This window comes from Carlito syrichta, unplaced genomic scaffold (assembly GCF_000164805.1).
Source record: "Carlito syrichta isolate Samal-C Ts95f unplaced genomic scaffold, Tarsius_syrichta-2.0.1 Scaffold302584, whole genome shotgun sequence".
NCBI lineage: Eukaryota > Metazoa > Chordata > Mammalia > Primates > Tarsiidae > Carlito > Carlito syrichta.
In genome coordinates this window covers 198596-219285 of record NW_007246680.1, presented here as the reverse complement: position 1 = coordinate 219285, position 20690 = coordinate 198596, and the positions used below count along the sequence as shown (strand labels likewise).

General features: G+C 40.1%; 1 protein-coding gene across 1 annotated transcript in view; it reads right to left on the bottom strand.

The window, feature by feature from the left end:
* Window positions 1-20690, bottom strand: part of LOC103259283 (collagen alpha-4(IV) chain) — a 141276-nt gene that overhangs the window by 48463 nt on the left and 72123 nt on the right. Inside the window, exons 23-29 of the mRNA XM_008056966.2 lie at window positions 19326-19398; window positions 18261-18367; window positions 15981-16164; window positions 14544-14612; window positions 11913-12020; window positions 3985-4203; window positions 2133-2294 (exon numbers count right to left, since the gene is read on the bottom strand). Of these exons, the coding sequence (XP_008055157.2) occupies window positions 2133-2294; window positions 3985-4203; window positions 11913-12020; window positions 14544-14612; window positions 15981-16164; window positions 18261-18367; window positions 19326-19398 (922 nt within the window). The remainder of the gene's footprint in view (window positions 1-2132; window positions 2295-3984; window positions 4204-11912; window positions 12021-14543; window positions 14613-15980; window positions 16165-18260; window positions 18368-19325; window positions 19399-20690) is intronic.

The following is a 20690-nucleotide window of genomic DNA, read 5'->3' as shown; positions in this document are numbered from 1 at the left end:
AGGCAATCCACTCACCTCAGCCTCCCAAAGGCGCGGGATTACAGGCTGAGCTACCGAGCCGGCTGAAGTCAGACTTTAAACACTCACCTAGAGCTCCCTAAAGATGAAGACACCACTACAGTCCAGGCCCATTTCTCACCACACACACACAATGTTTTCCAGTGCCCTAAACAGCCCTCTCCCCCATTCCCAACTTGATGTGTGCCATCACTTCACTGGGAACACTCTTCACCATCCGTTCTTTACTCTGGCAACAACGTTTTTCAAAAAAATTTTCTTTGAGTCAGGGTCTCTGTTGCACAGTCTAGAGTACAATGTCACAATCACGGCTCACCGAAGCCCTGACCTCTTGGGTTCAGGTGATCCTTCTGCCTCAACCTCCCCACTAGTACATAACTAATTTTTTAATTTTTTTGTGGAGACAAGATGTTGTCCAGGCTGGTCTCAAACTCCTGGGCTCGAGCAATCCTACCGCCTTGCCCTTCCAACGTGCTAGGATTACAGGTGTGAGCCACCTTGCTCAGCCACTCATCATATTTTAATGTAATTACTTGCATACTATAAGCTTATAGAGAGGAGGGAACAAGTTGTTCACTACTGTATCTTCAATCCCAGGCAGAGCAGTGGGCAGACAGGCTGCTCTCAAAAGATCTGGAGAGATAAACTAATGATTCATTATATAAAGATTTTTTTTTTGAGGTGGAGTCTTACTCTGTCGCCCAGGCTGGAGTGCAGTGGCATGCTCACGGACCTGCTGGGCTCAGGCAATCCTTCCGCATCAGCCTTCCAAGTAGCTGGAACTACAGTCACATGCCACTACGCCCGGCTAATTTTTTGATTCATTGTAGTAATGAGGTCTCTCACCAAGTTGCCCAGGCTGGTCTCAAACCCGTAGGCTCAGGCAATCCTCTGACCTCAGCCTTCCAAAGTGCTGGGATTATAGGCGTGAGCCACCGTGCCTGGCCTAGAAAGAATTTTTAATGGAAAATAAACAGGGATAGAGAACAAAGATTTTATTTCTATTTACTCTTCGTAGAGGGAAACTAATAGGAGAAAAATTCCCAAATTCTTCTTGAAGCTCTTGTCAAGTGAACTTCAGTCAGGCTGTTAAGTGTGATGTGAGAATTGTAGATATCAGAGAACATCATCTAGTGTTATTGGTGTTACAATGGTGGCTGCAATGGCAAGTTTTGCCCCAATATTGTTTAATTATTCAAGTGGGTATGTTATTGCATTTGGGTTTAAATAACAGCAAAAGAGTTTAAATAACAGAGTGGATAATCTGAATTGTGAAATGAAGAACATATTGGAAATAGCCTCTGCTGTGTTCTGAATGTATCCCTCCAAAACTCATGCACTGAAACTTAATCACCATTGTGACAGTATTAAGAGGTAGGGTCTTTAGGAGGTGATTAAGTCATGAGAGCAGAGGCCACACAAAAGGGATTAGTGACCTTATCAAAGAGGCGTGCGAGAGCTATTTGCCCCTTCTGCCCTGTGAGGACACATGGAAGGCACCATCTATGAGGAATGGGTCCTCCTCAAACCTGCTGGCACCATGATCTTGGATTTCCCGGACTCCTAAACTGTAAGAAATAAATGTCTGTTACTTATAAATTACCTAGTCTAAAATATTTATGTTACAGCAACCTGAATGGACTAAGAGAGCCTTTCAGCACCTTGTGTTAGGAGACACTCTTTCATGGGTTTCTCACCCTGCATGTCCTCCTGGGCATGCCAAGAATGCAAGGTCCATATGCTCTTTACCTGGGCAACTTCTCAAGGTTGTGTTGGCAGCAAGCAACTTTGATAGATGACATAGTACTTCCCCGAAACAAAAAGCAAGCTTCCTCACGGGCTGCTATGAGGCAGCGGTTCCTGGGCTCAGGGCTCCTCTTACAAAATGCAACCCACTGTGCGTGCAGCAGCCAGGTAGACCCCTTATGTTGCCCCAGAGACATGGGGAAATGACACAAACTAACATGAAACTCATGAGAAGTAAAGTCCTTTGTCTCTGACCCAGTACTCCTGTTTCTGCCAACATCCATAAAAGAGCAAGAGGGGCACTTACTAATGTGTATGTAGGGTAAACCCCAGGTCCTTCATGGTTCTAGATATCCGCTGACACTTACCTGGACTACCCATAGGCCCGGGGAGTCCTGGTTGGCCTGGCATCCCTGGAGCGCCTCTTTCACAGGAATGGCCAGGGGGGCCTGGGACACCTGGAAACCCAACACTTCCCTCTCTGCCTTTGGGACCTTTACGGCCTGGGAATCCAGGAATGCCATCTGCTCCTGAAATGGTACAATGCATCCATAACATCCATAAAACTACAAGATGGCTCACAACCACTTGTTCATGCATATAAGTACTGGAAGTGAACATTCTGACCCTGAATCGATGCTCAAATGGGATACGTCTCTAAATGGATTTTTTATTTGAATCACAGATGTAGTGAGTTACAAAGAAATAGAAAAACTATGCTGAGTTACTTGATAAGGTTATGTGGACTACAGAGAAGTTTTCTATGCAAATAAGAAACCACTTGGCTCTTCCTGATTTTAATTAACTTTTAACTTTGTGACAGGCTTTACAGCAACTCTCTACAACACTTACCCACTTGCTTGCATTTTGTAAGAGATTTCAACACTTGCACCCCCAGATGTCTACATATTGGAAAGATAGTGTCATAATCTTCAGGAAAAAAAAAATCCACATAATTCCTCATCCTTCTTATTTTATTTATTTACTATTTTATTTTATTTTTTATTATAGAGATGTGGGATACAAGTGAAGGTTAGCTACATAAGTAGGATGCATGCAGATGAAGTTGCACTTCTAATTGGTCCTTACTTTGTTTTTCTATACTTCTTTCTATTTTTGGTTCATATGTTTAGGTTTTACAAATAGTCATCACAATACACATTTAGTTGTCGCATTATTTCAGTTTGCAAATTAACCTGAAATGTTTTTCATTTTGTTTCAGTCTTTACAAACATTATTTTAATTGTTGATAGATGACTAGTGTTCCTCTGAGTGTGTGTGTTACTTGACTCTATGTATTGTTTCCAATTATTCTTCTATGTGGATAATACTACAAGAATATTTTTATATCTATAACCTTCTTCTGCTGAACCCTACCTTTTGATCCATTTTTACTAGTAAGATAGTGGGATTACCTCATCAAAACTAATTTATGGACTCACACAATGTATTATCTTGTTGCTTTCCAATTAATTTTTTCTTTGTATGTGAATATTTTGATTTACAAACGTCCATGCAAGTTGCTTGAGGGCAAAGGTAGCAGCCGATTCCCCTCCTCTCCTCCATCTGCCCTGTACTAACTACTCAAGAGGATACTTAATAAATACTGGTCCAATAAAATCTGCAAAATTGCACTGAGGATCCTGAAGAATCCTTAGTGATTTCAGAAAAAGGTATGAATCAGTGCCTGGGTCATCTGCCCATCTTGTGTTTCACTGTCCTGTCTACCACCCCAGCTGGAGCAAAGGTCTCTCTACTCTGTCACCTGTCCAAAGATAGCTTGCTCTATAGAGTTCAGCTTGTGCCTAGCTCTGCCTCATAGCCTTCCAGGGCCTCAGCCCACACTGCTCCAGCCTCTAAGCCACTCTTCCTCCTACACTCTGTCCTGCCACCTTCCACCTGGCAATGGCAGCAGGCAAGCTACACAGTCCCTGCTCTTGGGGTTTTGCAGTACTAACATACTGCCTGGCAGATGTCTACTAGCTGTCAAATTGAATTGAGTTTACTGAGCCACAGGAAGCTGCCCTGTATTTGAAAACAACCAATTGAATGCAAAGGCATTCAGGTTATTTGAAATGTAATCAGTGCTTCTATAAGAGGAAAAATACTTGGGTGAAAATTTTGCATTCTACATACCTAAAACAGTCTAAGCATTCTTCAGTGACCTGTTCCAAAACAGAACCAGCTTTGTGGACCATGGGGACAGCAGAGCCAGCATACCTTCAGCCCCGGGGCATCCTGGTTCACCTTTGGATCCTTTTGTCCCTGGCAGTCCTGAAAGACCCCTCTTTCCTGGAGGCCCTGGGTGACCAAATGCAGGGTCTCCCGGAATTCCTTTCTGACCATGCATTCCAGGTGACCCAGGAGGGCCTGGGGGTCCAACAAGGGAAGATCCTTTTTCACCTCCAAAACCTGGATCTCCCATGTCACCACGAAAACCTATTTAACAAAAAGTAAAATTTAATTATTGCAATATAGAACCAAGAAATACAAGACTACTTATTTGATTAAAACACATTTCTTAAAAATGCAGAGGTACTTCCTAAAATTAAGAGTGGCTTGAGAGGTTGGGAAGATGGTGGCCAAACCAGTCAGAATATGTGAGTCCCTTTGTGAGTGAGTGAGCGTATGGAAAATTGTGTACATGCTGCTGAGTGAGTGGGCACATAAGTGACTGACAGAGTGAGGGCTAGGGAGCAAGCGGGCAGTCCTCTCCTGGTGCAGCGGCTGGTGCCACAGCGGCTGGGCCCAGACCCTAGCGATTCCCGGGACACAGAAGCCAAGCACCATTTTCTTTATCTTTCTTTTTTATTTTTTTAAATCAACAAACTCTCCCTGGGAGGAAAATGCTGGGAGAGATTGTCTAAGTGGGGGCTTGTGAGCAAGTGGCCAGGCCCCTGGTGCAACAGCTGGTACTGCAACTTCTCTGCTTTGTTCCTGGGTCTTCCCAGGTCACAGAAGTCGAGCACCATTATTTTTTTTTTAAACGGACAAAAGCAGTGAGGAGAAAATACTGCTCCAGGCTCTCCCCAACTGGTGTAGCAGGAGAGAGACTGACGGCTCCTGGTTTTGCCTCACCACTTCAACACCTGGCAGGGTACTGGCAGCAGGAGCGAGGGAAGGAGTCCAGAGGCAAAGTCCCATGGAAAAGGACAAGAGAGACACTCCACCAATATATTGAAGGTGAGGCAGGAAACTGCTCCAACTCGCTCACCACAGAGCAACAGACCTGACCTCTGTGACTGGCAGATCAACTACTCAGGGATTGATCATGACCCAGAGGGAATATCCTGAAAACACAAACTTCGGAGGGACCTGATGAGTACTGAGTTCCAGGCACCCCACCCCCTACACTGATTCAGCTGAGGGACAAAGGGTGTGGTCAGAAAAGGACAAGGAAGAACTCCAAAGAGATCAGTGGTGAGTCTGGGGCTGATCCAAACCCCTTCCTCCCCAGCAATCTTCTGAACATCAGACCCACACAGCTGGGCCACCACTGAGAGGGAAAAATCCAGGCAGAGCCTGGACGTCAGTCGCAATAGGAGAGCTCCATTCCAGGATAAGCCTGGCTGGGGCACCTCCTGCTAGTACATACCTGGAAAAGGGACAATCCTGTACCTCCCCACTGGGGAGATCTCGCTGACCATATGAGGATGGGAGGGGAGGACTGCAGCCCCACCCACTTCCACTGCCCATCCCCCTTCCCTGCTCTGGACACTGAGGAGAGAGTGAAAGAGGTGGCTCTGCAGGACAGACCTGATTTGAAGAACAATTACAGAACCTGCCACAAGAGGGAAAGTTTTTTTTCCAATTTTTTTTAAATTTTAAAATTGTTTTTGACTGTTGACCTATTTTTAAAATATTTTTCCTTTGTGCATGAATGTGTATGTGAGGGTTTGATCTGCTCCCCCCCAAATATTTTTTCTTTTATTTTTCTATTTCTTCTTTTATTTGTCATTTTCTGTTTATGTGTGTATGTGAATGAGTGTTCGTCTTTCAATTTTGTTGTTGTTGTTGGTTTGTTTTTGCTCTTTTGTTCTTCAGGGTTTTTTTATTTTCATTTTTTATAATTTAAGGTGTGTGTCAATATATGTGTGAGGGTTTGACCTGAATTCTCTTTTTTTTTTCTTTCCTCTGGTCTTTCTGTTTTTCTTTTATATTACCTTATGCTAGGTGTGTGTGTGTGTGTGTGTGTGTGTGTGTGTGTGTGTGTTTAGTTTTCTTGGTTTGTTATTGTTTGTTTTGCTTCACTTTGTTGTTATTCCAGTTTGTTATTGGGTGTGTGTATGTGTGTATATGTCTCTGTGTGTGTTCAATTGTTTTTTGCAATGATTTCTGCTTTGCATTGTCATATACAGTGGTGGTGAGGAGTGAGTCTCAGGGAACACATACCACAATAAGTGAACACTGTAATTTGCAGGTAGTTTCTGAATCCTAGCACCCCCATCCCCTACTTTATTCGAATTTTTAAAACTACAAGAGATAGCAAAGCTTCCCATCCACTGTCCTAATATCAAAAGAGAACAAATTCAGAGCCTGTTCAGGGAAGAATAAAGGACTGAGCAAGCATCAGAAGGGAGAGCCTCACCCACTGACACTGAATAACAGAACTAAAGAGAAAAACAAGAGATCTGTCACAAATGAGGAAAAACCAAAGGAAGACCTCAGGCAATTTCAAGTGTACCAAAGACAAAACTCCTGAAAAATCAGAACTTGGTGCCCAAACAATGGACGTTGTCAACAACTGGCCCCAGAATATGACAGGGATTGGGGAATGAATGGAAAGAGTGACTAAGGCTCAAGAAAGACAAGATGCAACACTGAAAGAACTTGTAACAGAGATTTTGGCAATAAAAATTTTCATCCAGGAAATAATAAGATGACAAGCATGGAAAGCAGAATTAATCTAGCTGAAGAAAGAATCTCAGAATTTGAAGACTAGAACATGGAATTAAGCAATCTGTTAAAAAAAAAAAAAACATAGAAAGAAGATGCAGAAATAAAGAACAAAGCCTACAAGAGATATGTGATTATATCAAGAGGCTGAAACTATGCCTGATTGATATTCCAGAAGAAGAAAGGGAAATGGAGAACAACTTAGAGCAAGTATTCCATGAGGTAATCCAAGAAAACTTTCCCCAAAGCACCAGAGATGTGACCAGCCAAGCACTAGAGGTAAAGAGAACCCCCACAAGACATCAAAGGAGAAGACCAACCCCTAGGCACATAGTAATTTACCTACACAAAGTAGGCACAAAAGTAAAAATCCTAAAGGCAGCAAGAGGGAAAGATCAGCCTACCAACTGGGAAAACCAATCAGAATAGAGGCAGACCTATTGGTAGAAACATTACAAGCAAGAAGGAACTGGAGCCCTATATTCAAAGCCTTCAAAGATAAATAATTTCAACCAAGAATTTCCTATCTGGCCAAGCACAGCTTCATCAGTGACAAAGAATTAAAATCCTTCCCAGACATGCAATCCCTAAGAGTTTATGCAGCTTCCAGACCAGCTCTACAGGGGACACTTAAAAAGGTATTAAGCACAGAAGAAAGAAAAAAAGAATGACCACACACTTCCCGAGAGAACAACCTTCTTTTGTGATCTATTTGCCTGGAAACTCATTTTCCATCCTTTAACCTTGAGTCTGTGTGCACAGAATCAACAGAGAATACAGCACAACAAGAAACTTGAAAACACACACATACATTAACCCCAAAGCCAAAAGAAAAGAAGCAAAGGAAAAAACTTTATAAGATCCTCATGACAGTGATAAACAATCACATTTCAATAACCAGCCTGAATATGAATGGACTAAATGCACCACTGAAAAGACACAGAATGGCAAACTGAATAAGAAACCATGACCCAATTATTTGCTGCATCCAGGAGACTCTAACTACAAGGGATGCACACAGACTCAAGGTTAAAGGATGGAAAATGAGTTTCCAGGCAAATAGATCACAAAAGAAGGCAGGAGTTGCAATCTTAATATCAGACAAAACAACCTTTAAGCTATCAAAAATTTAAAAAGATGCAAAAAGACACTACATAATGATAAGAGGTTCAATCCATCAACAAGAAATACCCATCCTAAACATATATGCACCCAACACAGGAGCACCAGTATTTATAAAGCAACTACTAAGTGAACTAAAAAATGATATTGACTCTAACACTATTATAGCAGTGGACTTGAATACTCCACTAACAACCCTAGATACATCATCAATGCAAAAAATCAACAAGGAGATCCAGAACCTAAACTTGACACTCAACTGAGTGGACTTAATAGATACCTACAGATTATTCCACCCAATAACCACAGAATTTACATTCTACACATCACCTATTGGAACATAATCCAAGATTGATTACATTCTTGGCCATAAATCAAGCATAAAAATATTCCATAAGGTTGATATCTTGCCATGCACACTCTCAGACCACAGTGGAATAAAAATAAATATCAACATCAACAAAATTTTGCCAAAGCCTACAAAGACATGGACACTAAACAACATGATGCTGAAAAACTACTGGGTCAACATTGAAATCAAAGCAGAAATTAATGAAAACACATGAAAATGAAGAAACATCTTACCAAAACCTCTGGGATGCCATGAAAACAGTTCTAAGAAGGGCATTTATATCTCTATGAGCACACATCAAGAAAATGGAAAGATTACAAGTGGAAAGCCTAACAGATCACCTAAGGGAGCTGGAAAGAGAAGACCACCAAAACCCCAAGTTTAACCGAAGAATCCAAATCACCAAAATAAGAGCCCAAATATGGGACATAGAAGACAAAAATATCATAGAAAATATCAGCAAAACAAAAAGCTAGTTCTTTGAAAGAATTAACAAGATTGATGGACCCCTTACCTGAATGACCAAGAAAATGAAAGAAAAAGCCTAAATAAACATAATCAGAAATACAAAAGATCAAATTACAACTGATCCCAAAGAAACACAAAAGATTATCACAGATTACTATATACACCTATATTGAAACAAACTTGAAAACCTAAATGAAATGGAGGACTTTCTGACATCACACAACCTCCCCAGGTTGAAACAAGAAGACATTGAGACACTAAGTAGAACAATAACAACCAAGGAAATTGACTCTGTCATACGAAAACTACATACCAAATAAAGTCCTTGATCGGATGGCTTTCCAGCAGAATTCTACAAAATGTTCAAGGAGGAGCTGATACCAATCCTTTTGAAAGTATTCTAGGCAATTGAAAAAGATAGAATTCTCCCCAAATCATTTTACAAAGCTAACATCACACTGATATCCAAAGCGGGTAATGATCAAACAAAAAAAAGAGAACTACAGGCCAATATCCCTTATGAACACAGATGCAAAAATCCTCAACAAGATTCTAGCAAATTGGATCCAAAAACACATCTCAAAAATCATCCACCATGACCAGGTAGGCTTCATCCCTAGGATGCAGGGCTGGTTCAACATACGTAAGCCCATAAATGTAATTAAATACATCAACTGATGTTAAAACAAGAACCACATGATTATCTCATTAGATGCAGAGAAAGCTTTTGATAGAATCCAGCATCCCTTCTTGATAAAGACCCTCTAACACCTAGGTATAGAAGGAACATACCTCAAAATAGTAAGTGTTATCTATGATAAACCCATAGCTAACATATTGCTAAGTGGACAGAGACTGGAAACATTTCCCCTGAAAACTGGAACAAGACAAGGCTGCCCACTCTCACCCCTCTTGTTCAACATTGTGTTGGAAGTCCTAACTTGGGAAATTAGGCAAGAGAAGGAAATTTGGGGTATCCAAATAGGAAAAGAGGAAGTCAAGTTGTCCCTCTTTGCTGATGATATGATCCTATACCTTGAAAATCCAAGAGAACCTGTCAAAAACCTGCTTGCAGTGATAAAGGACTTTGGCAAAGTCTCAAGGTACAAAATAAATGTGCAAAAGACAGATTGCATTCCTATACACCAACAACAAGCAGGCAGAGACCCAAATTAAAAGCATAATCCCACCCACAATAGCCACCAAAAAATGAAATACCTCAGCATCTTCCTAACCAGAGAAGTGAAAGAGCTTTACAATGAGAACTACAAAACATTGCTCAAAGAAATCCAAGAAGATACAAACAAATGGAAAAATATTCCATGCTCATGGATAGGAAGAATCAACATTGTTAACATGTCCATCCTACCAAAGGCAATCTACAGATTCAGCGCAATACCCATTAAGTTGCTAGTATCATTCTTCTCAGACTTGGAAATGACAATACAGAAATTAATATGGAAACATGAATGACCACAAATAGCCAAAACAATCCCTAGCAAAAGAAACAAAGTAGGAGTTATTACACTTCTGACTTCAAACTTTACCATAAGGCTACATTAATCAAAACAGCCTGGTATTGGTACAAGAACAGGCACATAGACCAATGGAATAGGATAGAGATTCCAGAAGCAAAGCCTCTATTTCTCAACCCACTCATCTTTGACAAAACCTCCAACAACAATCACTGGGGAGAGGAGAACCTATTCAGTAAATGGTGCTGGGAAAACTGACTGATCACATGCAGAAGATTGAAACATGAACGCTACCTACCGCCATATACAAAAATTAACTCTAAATGGATCGAAGACCTAAACATTAAACCCCAAACTATAAGAATCCTAGAAAACACAGGAGACACCCTTATGGCAATTGGAACTGGCAACCAATTCTTATTCAGAACCCTAAATGCCCATACCTTAAGAAATAAGATAGACAAGTGGGACCTCATCAAACTAAAGTGCTTCTGCAAAGCAAAAAATACCATCAAGAGAGCAGGGAGACAGCCCACAGACTAGGAAAAAATATTTGCTAGCTGTATATCTGACAAAGGCCTAACATCTAGGATCTACAAAGAACTCAAACACACCAAAAGGAAAAAACAAACAGTCCCATTACAAAGTGGACAAAAGACATGAATAGATACTTCTCAAAACAAGATATACGGGCAGCCAACAGACACATGAAAAAGTGCTCCGCCTCACTCATCATCAGAGAAATGCAAATCAAAACCACCTGAGATGACAACTAACCCCAGTAAGAATGACCATCATTAATAAAACAAGCAACAACAGATGCTGGTGAGGATGGGGAGAAAAAGGAACCCTTCTATACTGCTGATGGGAATGCAAACTCTTGCAACCTCTTTGGAAGACAGTGACAATTTCTGAAAGAACTAGAAATTGGCCTTCCATTTGACCCAGCAATTCCCCTTTGGGAATATACCCAAAGGAACTCAAATCATTCTACAAAAAGATACCTGCACATACATGTTTGTTGCAGCTCTGTTCACAATAGCAAAAACATGGAACCAACCATGTTGCCCATCGAAGCTGGACTGGGTAAAGAAAATGTGGTACATATAAACAATGGGAGACCACACAGCATAAAGAAGGGCAAACATATGGACTTTGCAGCAACTTGGATGGATTTAGAGTCGATCATACTCAGTGATCTATCACAGAAACAAAGAACAGAGTTCCATATGTTCTCACTCATAAGCGGACCTCGCACAATTATAGCACTATAAGAAAGGGATTGGCAGTAGTGGGAAACTGTCAAGGGGAGAGGGGTGGGATTGACAGTTGAGGGAAATTGCTGGGGGGGAGGAACATACCTCATCAACAAGGGCACCTGCATAATTGACGTTTGTATACCTAATCCTGAATTGTACCCCACATCTTTATAATTAAAAAAAAAGAGCAGCTTAATGGGTAATGTTTTTTGCCAACTTTTGTAGAGAGATAAATTGTAATTCTGCATTTCCTATAAGCCGATGGTGTTAACCTAATTGCTTCCATTTATTGGCAAACATCCTGGCTGAATTGAGTCGTTTCAACAGCACAGTAGAAGAATATTAGCTTATCACTCATGCTTCAAGGTGGAAGGAATCCTGGCAACTTATAAAAGTATCATCATCTAAAAGTATCATAATCTAAAAGTTATCACAACACAGCTAAGGGTCTAATGTATCAAGAAAAAGCATTTTCTCATTATGTAGGGATCCCTGGGCCATTTTATACTATTTCCTTTATAGAATATTTAAAAGTTGCTGATAGATATTCAAAGCAGAAAAAAACACTTCATTTACCAGGTGGACCTCGCATTTCTGATATTCCTGGTTTGCCACGTTGTCCTTTTTGCCCATCCAAACACCTTCGCCCAGGAGCACCATAAGGACCTGGAAATCCCTTTGGACCTAAACAATAAAACAACAAAACACAGACTCAGTAAAACAAATCAAATAAGAACAAAATGAGATAATTTTAAGTCTATGTGGAGTTAGAATATTTCTACTTTATGAAAGTAAAGATGCTGCCTATCCTGGTTTACAAAATCATCATAGGAGTTGTGCTCCAAATAAGTGTTTTATGGAGAGTAATTTTGTTAAAGCACTTTCTCAGAAACTATACTGGAAGGGAATCTTCCTGAAAGACTTTCGAACGTATACCATCATTTCAATGACTTTTTTGGTATCGTCCCATGCTAGGTCTCCAACACAAATATACAAGCATGGTCTATCATTGGAGGAGGGAAGGGATGGTGGCCAGTGTCCACGCTGATGAGAAAACACCAGTTTAAAGGCCAAAATCCATTTTCCTGCATCTTACTGCATTTCCCCTTAAATGAAATATAGGTAAAAAGCTCCTGCAAGAGGGAATTTTATTTTAAACCTGTGAGTTCCTATTAGGAGTTATCTCAGTTAAAAATAACTTATAAATCATGGACTTCATAGGAGGTATAACTGCCAACTTAAAATCTGAGTATTCACTTCTCTCGAGACCACAGCTGCAGAATCAAACTTTATATTTTACTCCATCCATGACCAGCACAAGTGAAAGTGAACATCCAGACAACTAGCAATTCTTCACCCCACTGATACAGAAGCTTGCTTCCACACTCTCCCATAACCTAGTGATGGGTGGAGTGTACTTCCTACCCTTTGATCTGGGACTTGGTCATGTGACTTGCTTTGGCCAATGGGATATTAATGATCAGGATGCAATCAGAGGTGGGTAGGGAACTGAGCCCACTCTCCTGCATTTCTGCAATCACATGAGAAGAACACAGGCTGGCCCTGTGATGGATGCATGTGGCAGCCCCAAACCTAACTTGAAGGGACCAACAGAGACCATCTTCAGCCAGCCGAACTCCAATCAACTTGCAGACCCATAAGAGAGAAAATAAATGCTTGCCATTGTAGCCCTCTGAGATTTTGAGATTGTTTACACATTGTTGCCATGAAGTTTAATGGTTAGAGAAGGTAATAAAGAGTGAGTCATCACAGGCCGGGCTCGGTGACTCAGCCTGTAATCCCAGCGCTTTGGGAGGCTGAGGTGAGTGGATTGCCTGAGCCCACGGGTTCGAGACCCACCCGGGCAACTTGGCGAAACCTCATCTCTACAATAAATCAAAAATTAGCAGGGCGTGGTAGCACACGCCTGTAGTTCCAGCTACTTGGAAGGCTGAGGCAGAAGGATGGCCGGAGCCCAGCAGGTAGAGGCTGCAGTGACTGGGAGAGGCCACTGCACTTCAGTCTGGGCAACAGAGTGAGACTCTGACTCAAAAAATAAATAAATAAAATAGTAGGTCATCATTCAACCTTTAAATATTTTGTGTAGCTAAATGGGACAAGAAAACTCATCTTTAATAGCCATACTAATACTTAATGGGTCAATTTAAGTGAACTCTGAAGAAATAAGAATTAGGCAAAATCTCTTATATAGATTTTGGGATTCATTCATCTAAAAACAAGTGATAGGTTCCAATGAAGCTATAACTTGAAGGTGCAATTAGGAATGTAGACGTGTGGGCATTTTCTGGAATGTTTCTGGTCAGAAGCTGGTTCTCTTGGAAAGTAGAGTAGAATGAAACTTGAAATTAGAAAGCGAAGTGTTATTTTTCACTCTTGGGGCACAGAAAATGAAATAAAATATAGTTTTAAAATTTTCAAAGGACAGACATTTTAACTGACATATTATCAAATCAAGGTAAATTTTGTTGCACCAAGATTTGAAAAGCCCATCTGAATTGTACTTAAACCAACAGACTAGAGACACAACTATGAATTACTACAGATGCTGATTTTTCCTAGTCCCCTAGTCCCTCAAAACCTTATAGTAACTTCAGAAATATTCTAACTAGTTGCCTAAGGATTTGCTATTGGTTTATCTGTCTTGCTGATTCTTTTACTCTGGGAGCTAGGATGGGGCAGACCCCAAAAAACAGAATTATTTTTTAGAGGGTGGGCCCCTTGTAGTACATGTTTCCCTTGCTCGGTACGTTTTCTAGGAACCCCTCAGCATCAGTGTTCCAGCTAGTATTGTGAGAGGCTGCATTCAACTTCAGTGAATTTTAGAAAACCTGCCCACACCATGCTGAGAGTTCAGCAGTTTTTGATGCCGAATGGCATGACCCCTTGACCCACCCTTCCTATTCACCAGATCTCCCTCCGAGGGTCTTTTTTTGTTGTTTGGTTTCCCAGATTGAAAAAAAAGTTCTCAAAGAGAAACTTTTTGCCAATGTGCAAGAGGGAAAGCAAAAAAGGCAGAAGTACTAAAAGGTATCAAAACTGACACGTGTATTGCATCAAATGGAGAGTACGTTAAAGGTAACTGAAGTGTAAGCATGTAAGAATAAATACACAACTTTTATAAATAAGTTCTGGGTTTTGGGGGAGTCCCCTCTAGTATGTAATACAGTAACTTCTTATGGATAATACCTGGAGGTCCATCAAGACCTGGAGGGCCTGGCCTCCCAGGGTAGGTTACGTTACAAGAAATTGTGTCACCTAGAATGAAGAAAAAAAAATGACATTCACGTAACTGATAGCCCACTGCAATGTGAGTCTCAATGGCAACTCAAGATATTTTTTTCACATAGTATATTGAGAAAGAAAAGAAGACTCCCAAGTATCCCTAGATCACTTAAATTGCTTTTATACCAAATTTCTACATTTGTCCTGAAATCTGAATTTCAACTATCAGAAGAGTTATACACATAATGGAGATAAGAAACATATTGATTCTGAAAAGTACCACTTTCAATAACTAGAAAAAATAATTTATCTGTAGGCACATGGAGATCTATTACATGGATACCTAGCACAATAGAATCAGAAGTTTCCATAAATCATGTAATAGCAGCAAGTTCAGAAGATTTGGGTCTTAGTATGGACATGGAGGAATTGTGCAGATGTAGCCAGATATGAATAACATCTACCATTTACTGAGGGTCTGCCATGGGTCAAGCCTTTGAATGTATTGCCTCATTTTTCTAATAATTTGGCAATATAGTTATTATCATCCCTCATTTTAATGGGTGAGAAAAATATAACTTCAAATTTTGAGACTCTGAGTTCCTGTCTCCTTCTAAATTGGAATGTTTCTGTTTTATGATAGAAATAGTATCTCATAATGTATTACCTTATATGCTCTCCAATCAAAGACTTATGAAGTTAATAAAAATGATGACAGTTTTTAAATCCTAGACCATGAACTTGTACCTTATCAAATACCAAGGTATTTGTCTTTCTACATTGTCAAAACAAGAACCAAAGACTTCATTTTATTCTAAAACTTCGCGATGTAGCCCAAGGTATATGTACATATTGTTAAAGAAAACAACTTAAAAAAACCTTTTATTCTACCTTCTTAAAAATTTTCAACGAAAATACTGAAAGTCACTCAATTTTTTCTGAAATTCACATAGCTTTCAAATATATTTAAAATATCTTCATTCTTCTCCCTAGAATGCTTACAAATTTTTTTTATGGACAATTGTATTTTAAATGACATACTAGTGGGGTTTTTTTGTTGTTGTTAAAATACATCGCATTATCTCAAAAGATTATATAAAATATAGATATGTTCTTTGAATATGTATATATAATATATATATAATTTTAAACAGTCAGATTGTATGAGTTCATACTGAGAAATTTTGCTATGCCAAACAAATGAAACAACAAAGCTATTTTAGCATCTTAAGGATTTGTTTTAAATATTGATTGGGCTGTAATGCTTTATTTGTTTGACTAGGTTTGAATAGCACTTGGATAGATTTTTATTCAGGTGTTATGCCATAGCTGTAATAACTTTGCTCACTTTAGCTTCCTTTATTTCATTTGACATTCTGCCATAAAAATATTCAAAATTACCTTTCTGACCCTTCAAGCCATCAGGACCCCTCACACCTGGACGGCCTGGAACTCCTGGTCGACCTCGCTCTCCCGGTGGACCAGGAAATCCCAGTCCTGGGGTCCCCACAGGTCCTACTTTGCCTGGGGGACCCGGAGGTCCAGGAAACCCTTTACCACCTGGGGCTGCGTCTTCATGATCTCCCTGGGAATGTTTACATCATAAGTCAATTACCAATCTTTGAAAGTCCTTAAACTCAAAGCATCATTGTAGGCTATAGAAACATATGCAAAAAAGTTTATAATTCCAGGAGACTGTTACTCTGCAGCAATTATAACTGAAAATAATCAACTCAGAAACTTAATGTTTTGCATGCATATTTTACATCTTTATGTACATGTATATTATTTAGGTACATGTGTTATCCCTCAAATACAGAAAGTGATGCGTGTATTATGCCTTAAATACAGAATAAGAAATTTTATGTAGAGCCACTCTCTAATACCAAATATCACAAAATATAGGAATAAACATATCAGGGGAGGTGGTGGGCTTAAACATTAAGTTTTTATGATTTGAAATTGTTTTTCTGCATTCTTATGAGAAGATACATGGATAGTACCACATCTGTGGGCAAAGAGCTAACAAATTCTTTCCCTTCCTGCATGAGAATTTGACCTTTGGAGTTCATTGTCTAACTCTGTTCCTAAAAACCTGATGAAAATCAAATTATCAACTCTGTGTTTAGGCAGTATTGCTTATGGCAAAATCAATCTCTGGTTGCAAAACTTGCATCTCGTCTGGAAGAATTATAAAGACTTGTGGAGAGTCCTTGTCGGGGTTTCCTTAAGTTGTGGCTCCTGTAACTAGCAAGTCCCCAAAAGCTGTGCTATGGAGATATCAGCAGGGGGTGAAATAGAGGCTTTCAAACCAGGGCTGCTTTCACGTCTCTACCATGTGTGGATGTCATCTCCTTGCACCCTAACTGAATGAACAGCCACAAGGACTTTTGAATACAAAGAATACCTGATGCTGTTCTGCTAGCAATTTGAGGGCCCTGCCTTCTATCCTTCTTGGTGGCCTGGTCCCAAATGTGATCTCTGATAGCCATATGGGTCTGGACTGCTTCAATAAATCTAGGAAGACCCCAGTGAATGTCCCAATTTGATCCATAGCACACTTTGGTTTTCACAATCAGATGAGTACTTTAGAACAATTACTACTCAGAGATATTGGTTTCTAAATAGTTCTTAAGTGAAAGAATGAAAGTGGCAAATATTACAAGTCTAAAAGAAAGACCATTCCCATATTTGACACAAGCAGAAAGGTTAGAAAGCTATAAACAGCATCTAACCCAATTTCCAAGCTTCTCTCTCTTATTCACTTGTATTCTATCTGAAGGGGTTCCTCTAGAATCAGAACGTGGTCCTACCCTATCAAAACACTCTCAGTGACTTCCCATTGCATATGGCAGGCAGCATAGTCTGGTGGAAATAGCACACACGTTGGGATAAGACAGACTGCAGTTTTTCTTCCTATTTTTAGCCTACCTGATAGGTGGGTAACCTTGAATTACATACCTTAAGGTTCTGATTCCTTACTATAGAATTAGGAAGATAATTGCTCTTCAGAAGACCAGTGTTATAAGGAAAACATTTAACCCTGTTTCTGTGATGTAAGCATTCAAAAATACCTTATATACTCAAGATATTTAAAGTTCCTAAGCATTGGATCATGTTCCATACCCTTTTCTTATGACATTCATTACCTACACAGTGTCTGCCCAAACATGTTTGGAAAATGCAGAAATATCATGTATCAATGGGATTTCCCATCAGCCAATACTGTGTGTCAATTCAGTGGATTTGCCTTTGTTCACACTTTCTTACTTACTACTTCCCTCATGTTCATCTTCTCCAGGAAGCAGAACTGAGCTAAGTCAGGACCTGTGTGCTCTATCCTCCTCCCCATAGTCAACTGAATAGACCTAACATCAGTGGGGTCTTTGTAAGATGCAAGAAGAAAATACACACTGTGAGAATGATGCAGAGACTGGGGACAAGAAAGTCTTACTATGACTGAACTGCCACTGAGAATTCTAGACCATCTCCAGTCATGCCATACCTTTTTTTTTTTTTTTTTAACAAATATCTTTCAGTGGCAGGACACCAATGATGATTGATTTACAGCATGCTGACATTTTACTGAGTTACAGTTGGTAGATAGAGAAGGCAGAAATGGATGTACATGTGCCCGTATAAGAAAGTGAAATTCTATAGTAGGAGGAAAATTATACATACAGGGGGTCCTGGATCCCCTTTTTCTCCAGGATATCCATCCCGACCATGTGTTCCCGACTGCCCTGGAAATCCTGGGGGCCCATCAGGACCTCTTTCTCCTTTGTGTCCTGGGAATAGAGGCCAGCAGACAGTCAAGCTCTTATCAACAGGGGGTGAAATAGAAGGATACAGAGGACAAAAGACAAAGGCAATAAATGGTCTTGACTCAGCGTTGATAGAATTTCATCTCCGTTGCCCAAAGTCACACAAACCCTGCCAAAACCAGAGGGGGAAATGACAGTTGCCATACCCATTGAATCTCTTTACTTGAGAAATGCTCTCCTTCTTTAAGCCCAACAAGGAGCTGGTGTGTAGAGGCACCAGTCACAGAATCTTCCCCTGCCTTTGTGATTCCGGACTCCTGCCCTGGCCATGATGAATGGGGAATGGTACATAGATAAGTCCTTTCCCTCAGCTAATCAGTCTTTTCTGAAATTATTTTCTTTTCTGACTTGGTAACTGACGTGGAAGAGCTCGCTTTATCCCTGGATGTAAGAACTTGGAGTTGCCTGGGTGTATGTACTCAACAGCCCAGAGAAAGTTGGTCTGACAGGAGAAAATGCAGATGGTGCAATGAGAGATGAAGGGAGAGGCTGTGGTGCTACTGGAGGCTGAAATCTGATTGCCCCCATGCAAATTCTACCTCTATCATTTCACATTTATTTAGGTAAGGCAATAAACTATGTTTTTAAAACTTACAACTAAAATATTCTTAACTAATATAAGGTGCTATAATGGAGTGAATAAATATCAGACAAGCCAAAGGAGGTCTTGTTTCAAACTCAAGTTTGCCACAAGGAGGATGTGAACATCTGACAAAAAGAATATGCATATGTTTGCAAATAAGAGACAGGGATTTGGCTCAACATTCACACAACTCTACGAAGGGCAGGGAGTATTTTCAAAAGTAGTCTCAACAATCCTAAGCTATGTAGAATTGATCTGTCATTATCGTAGAAATTAATGCAAGAGATGGTTCAATATAATTCGCGAAATATAAGGAACTACATGATTGCTTATACTCACCTTTAACTCTTGATACAACCATGTCACCTTTTGCTCCTTTGTCGCCAGGTGGTCCAGAGGCACCAGTTTTTCCCTTGAGTAATAAAAGCAATGAATAAGATTAATGGTGATGGATCAAAAATTACTCAAATTCATGTTTATCTAATCTTTCTCTTCTTCTCTCCTAAATCTCTTGGTAAAGATTCTGGCTTCCCATTCTCTCTCATCCCCTTGCCCACTTTCTAAGGTGGTCCTATCTTGGAAAATTGAGGCTCTTGAACTACATGTAAAAACTGGTGAAATCTGAATAAGTTCTGTACCTGAGTTACTAGAAATGTATCAAAGTTAATTTCCTGTTTTTGACCATGTACTCTGGTGATGTATATATGGTTATGTAAGATTTCACTGGGCGAAGCTGGTTAGATCGATGGGATCTCTCAGTATGATTGTCCAACCTCCTGTGAGTCTTCAACTATCTCAAATAAAACTTTATAATTAGCCAGGTTCGGTGGCTCAGCCTGTAATCACGCGCCTTTGGGCTGAGGTGAGTGAATTGCCTGAGCCCGCGGGTCGAGACCCGCCTGGGCAGCGAGACCTCATCTCTACAATAAATCAAAAAATCAGCCGGGCGTGGTAGCGCATGCCTGTAATTCCGGCTACTCGGAAGGCTGAGGCAGAAGGATTGCCGGAGCCCAGCAGGTCGAGGCTGCGGTGGCCGGAAGCGGCCACTGCACTCCAGTCTGGGTGACAGAGTGAGACTCCAACTCAAAAAAAAAAACAAAACTTTATAATTAAAATTAATTTTAATTATCATGGGCTTTGTAAAATAGAATTGAGAGGAAAGAAGAGGATGGGTTAACCACAAGAGCTGCCACTAGAGCTGAAGGTGGAGGCTTAGGGATAAGTTTGTGATGAAAAAGGCATGGAAATAATACGAAGCTAAGGAAAGTTAATAGGCAAAATAAGCAGGAATAAGAACCTTTGCAGTAGTCAATATGTTTCCTCTGTATACAAGTAAACAACTAATTTTGGCTGATGGACTCACCATCTTTTGACCTCAACATAGTTCTGAAACTGGACTGTTTGAGTCGTGCTTTCTAAATGTCACATGTTATTGAATAACAAACCATGTCAAAAATTTGGAAGCCTATTGTCAGTATATTAGAGTGGCCAAGCATCATATCAAATATAAAAGTACTCTACAGAGACTAAAGGTACTTATTTAGTGATATCAATAACCAAAAAACATAACCAAGAAACTGAAAAAATGACTGAGCAAACCATTTGCTTTGTTCACACAAACGCTGCTACTTTGTTTTATTTTCATGCAATCTAACAGTGTTCTCAAACAAGCTTAGCTCTTTGTTTACCTGGCCCCTACTACTT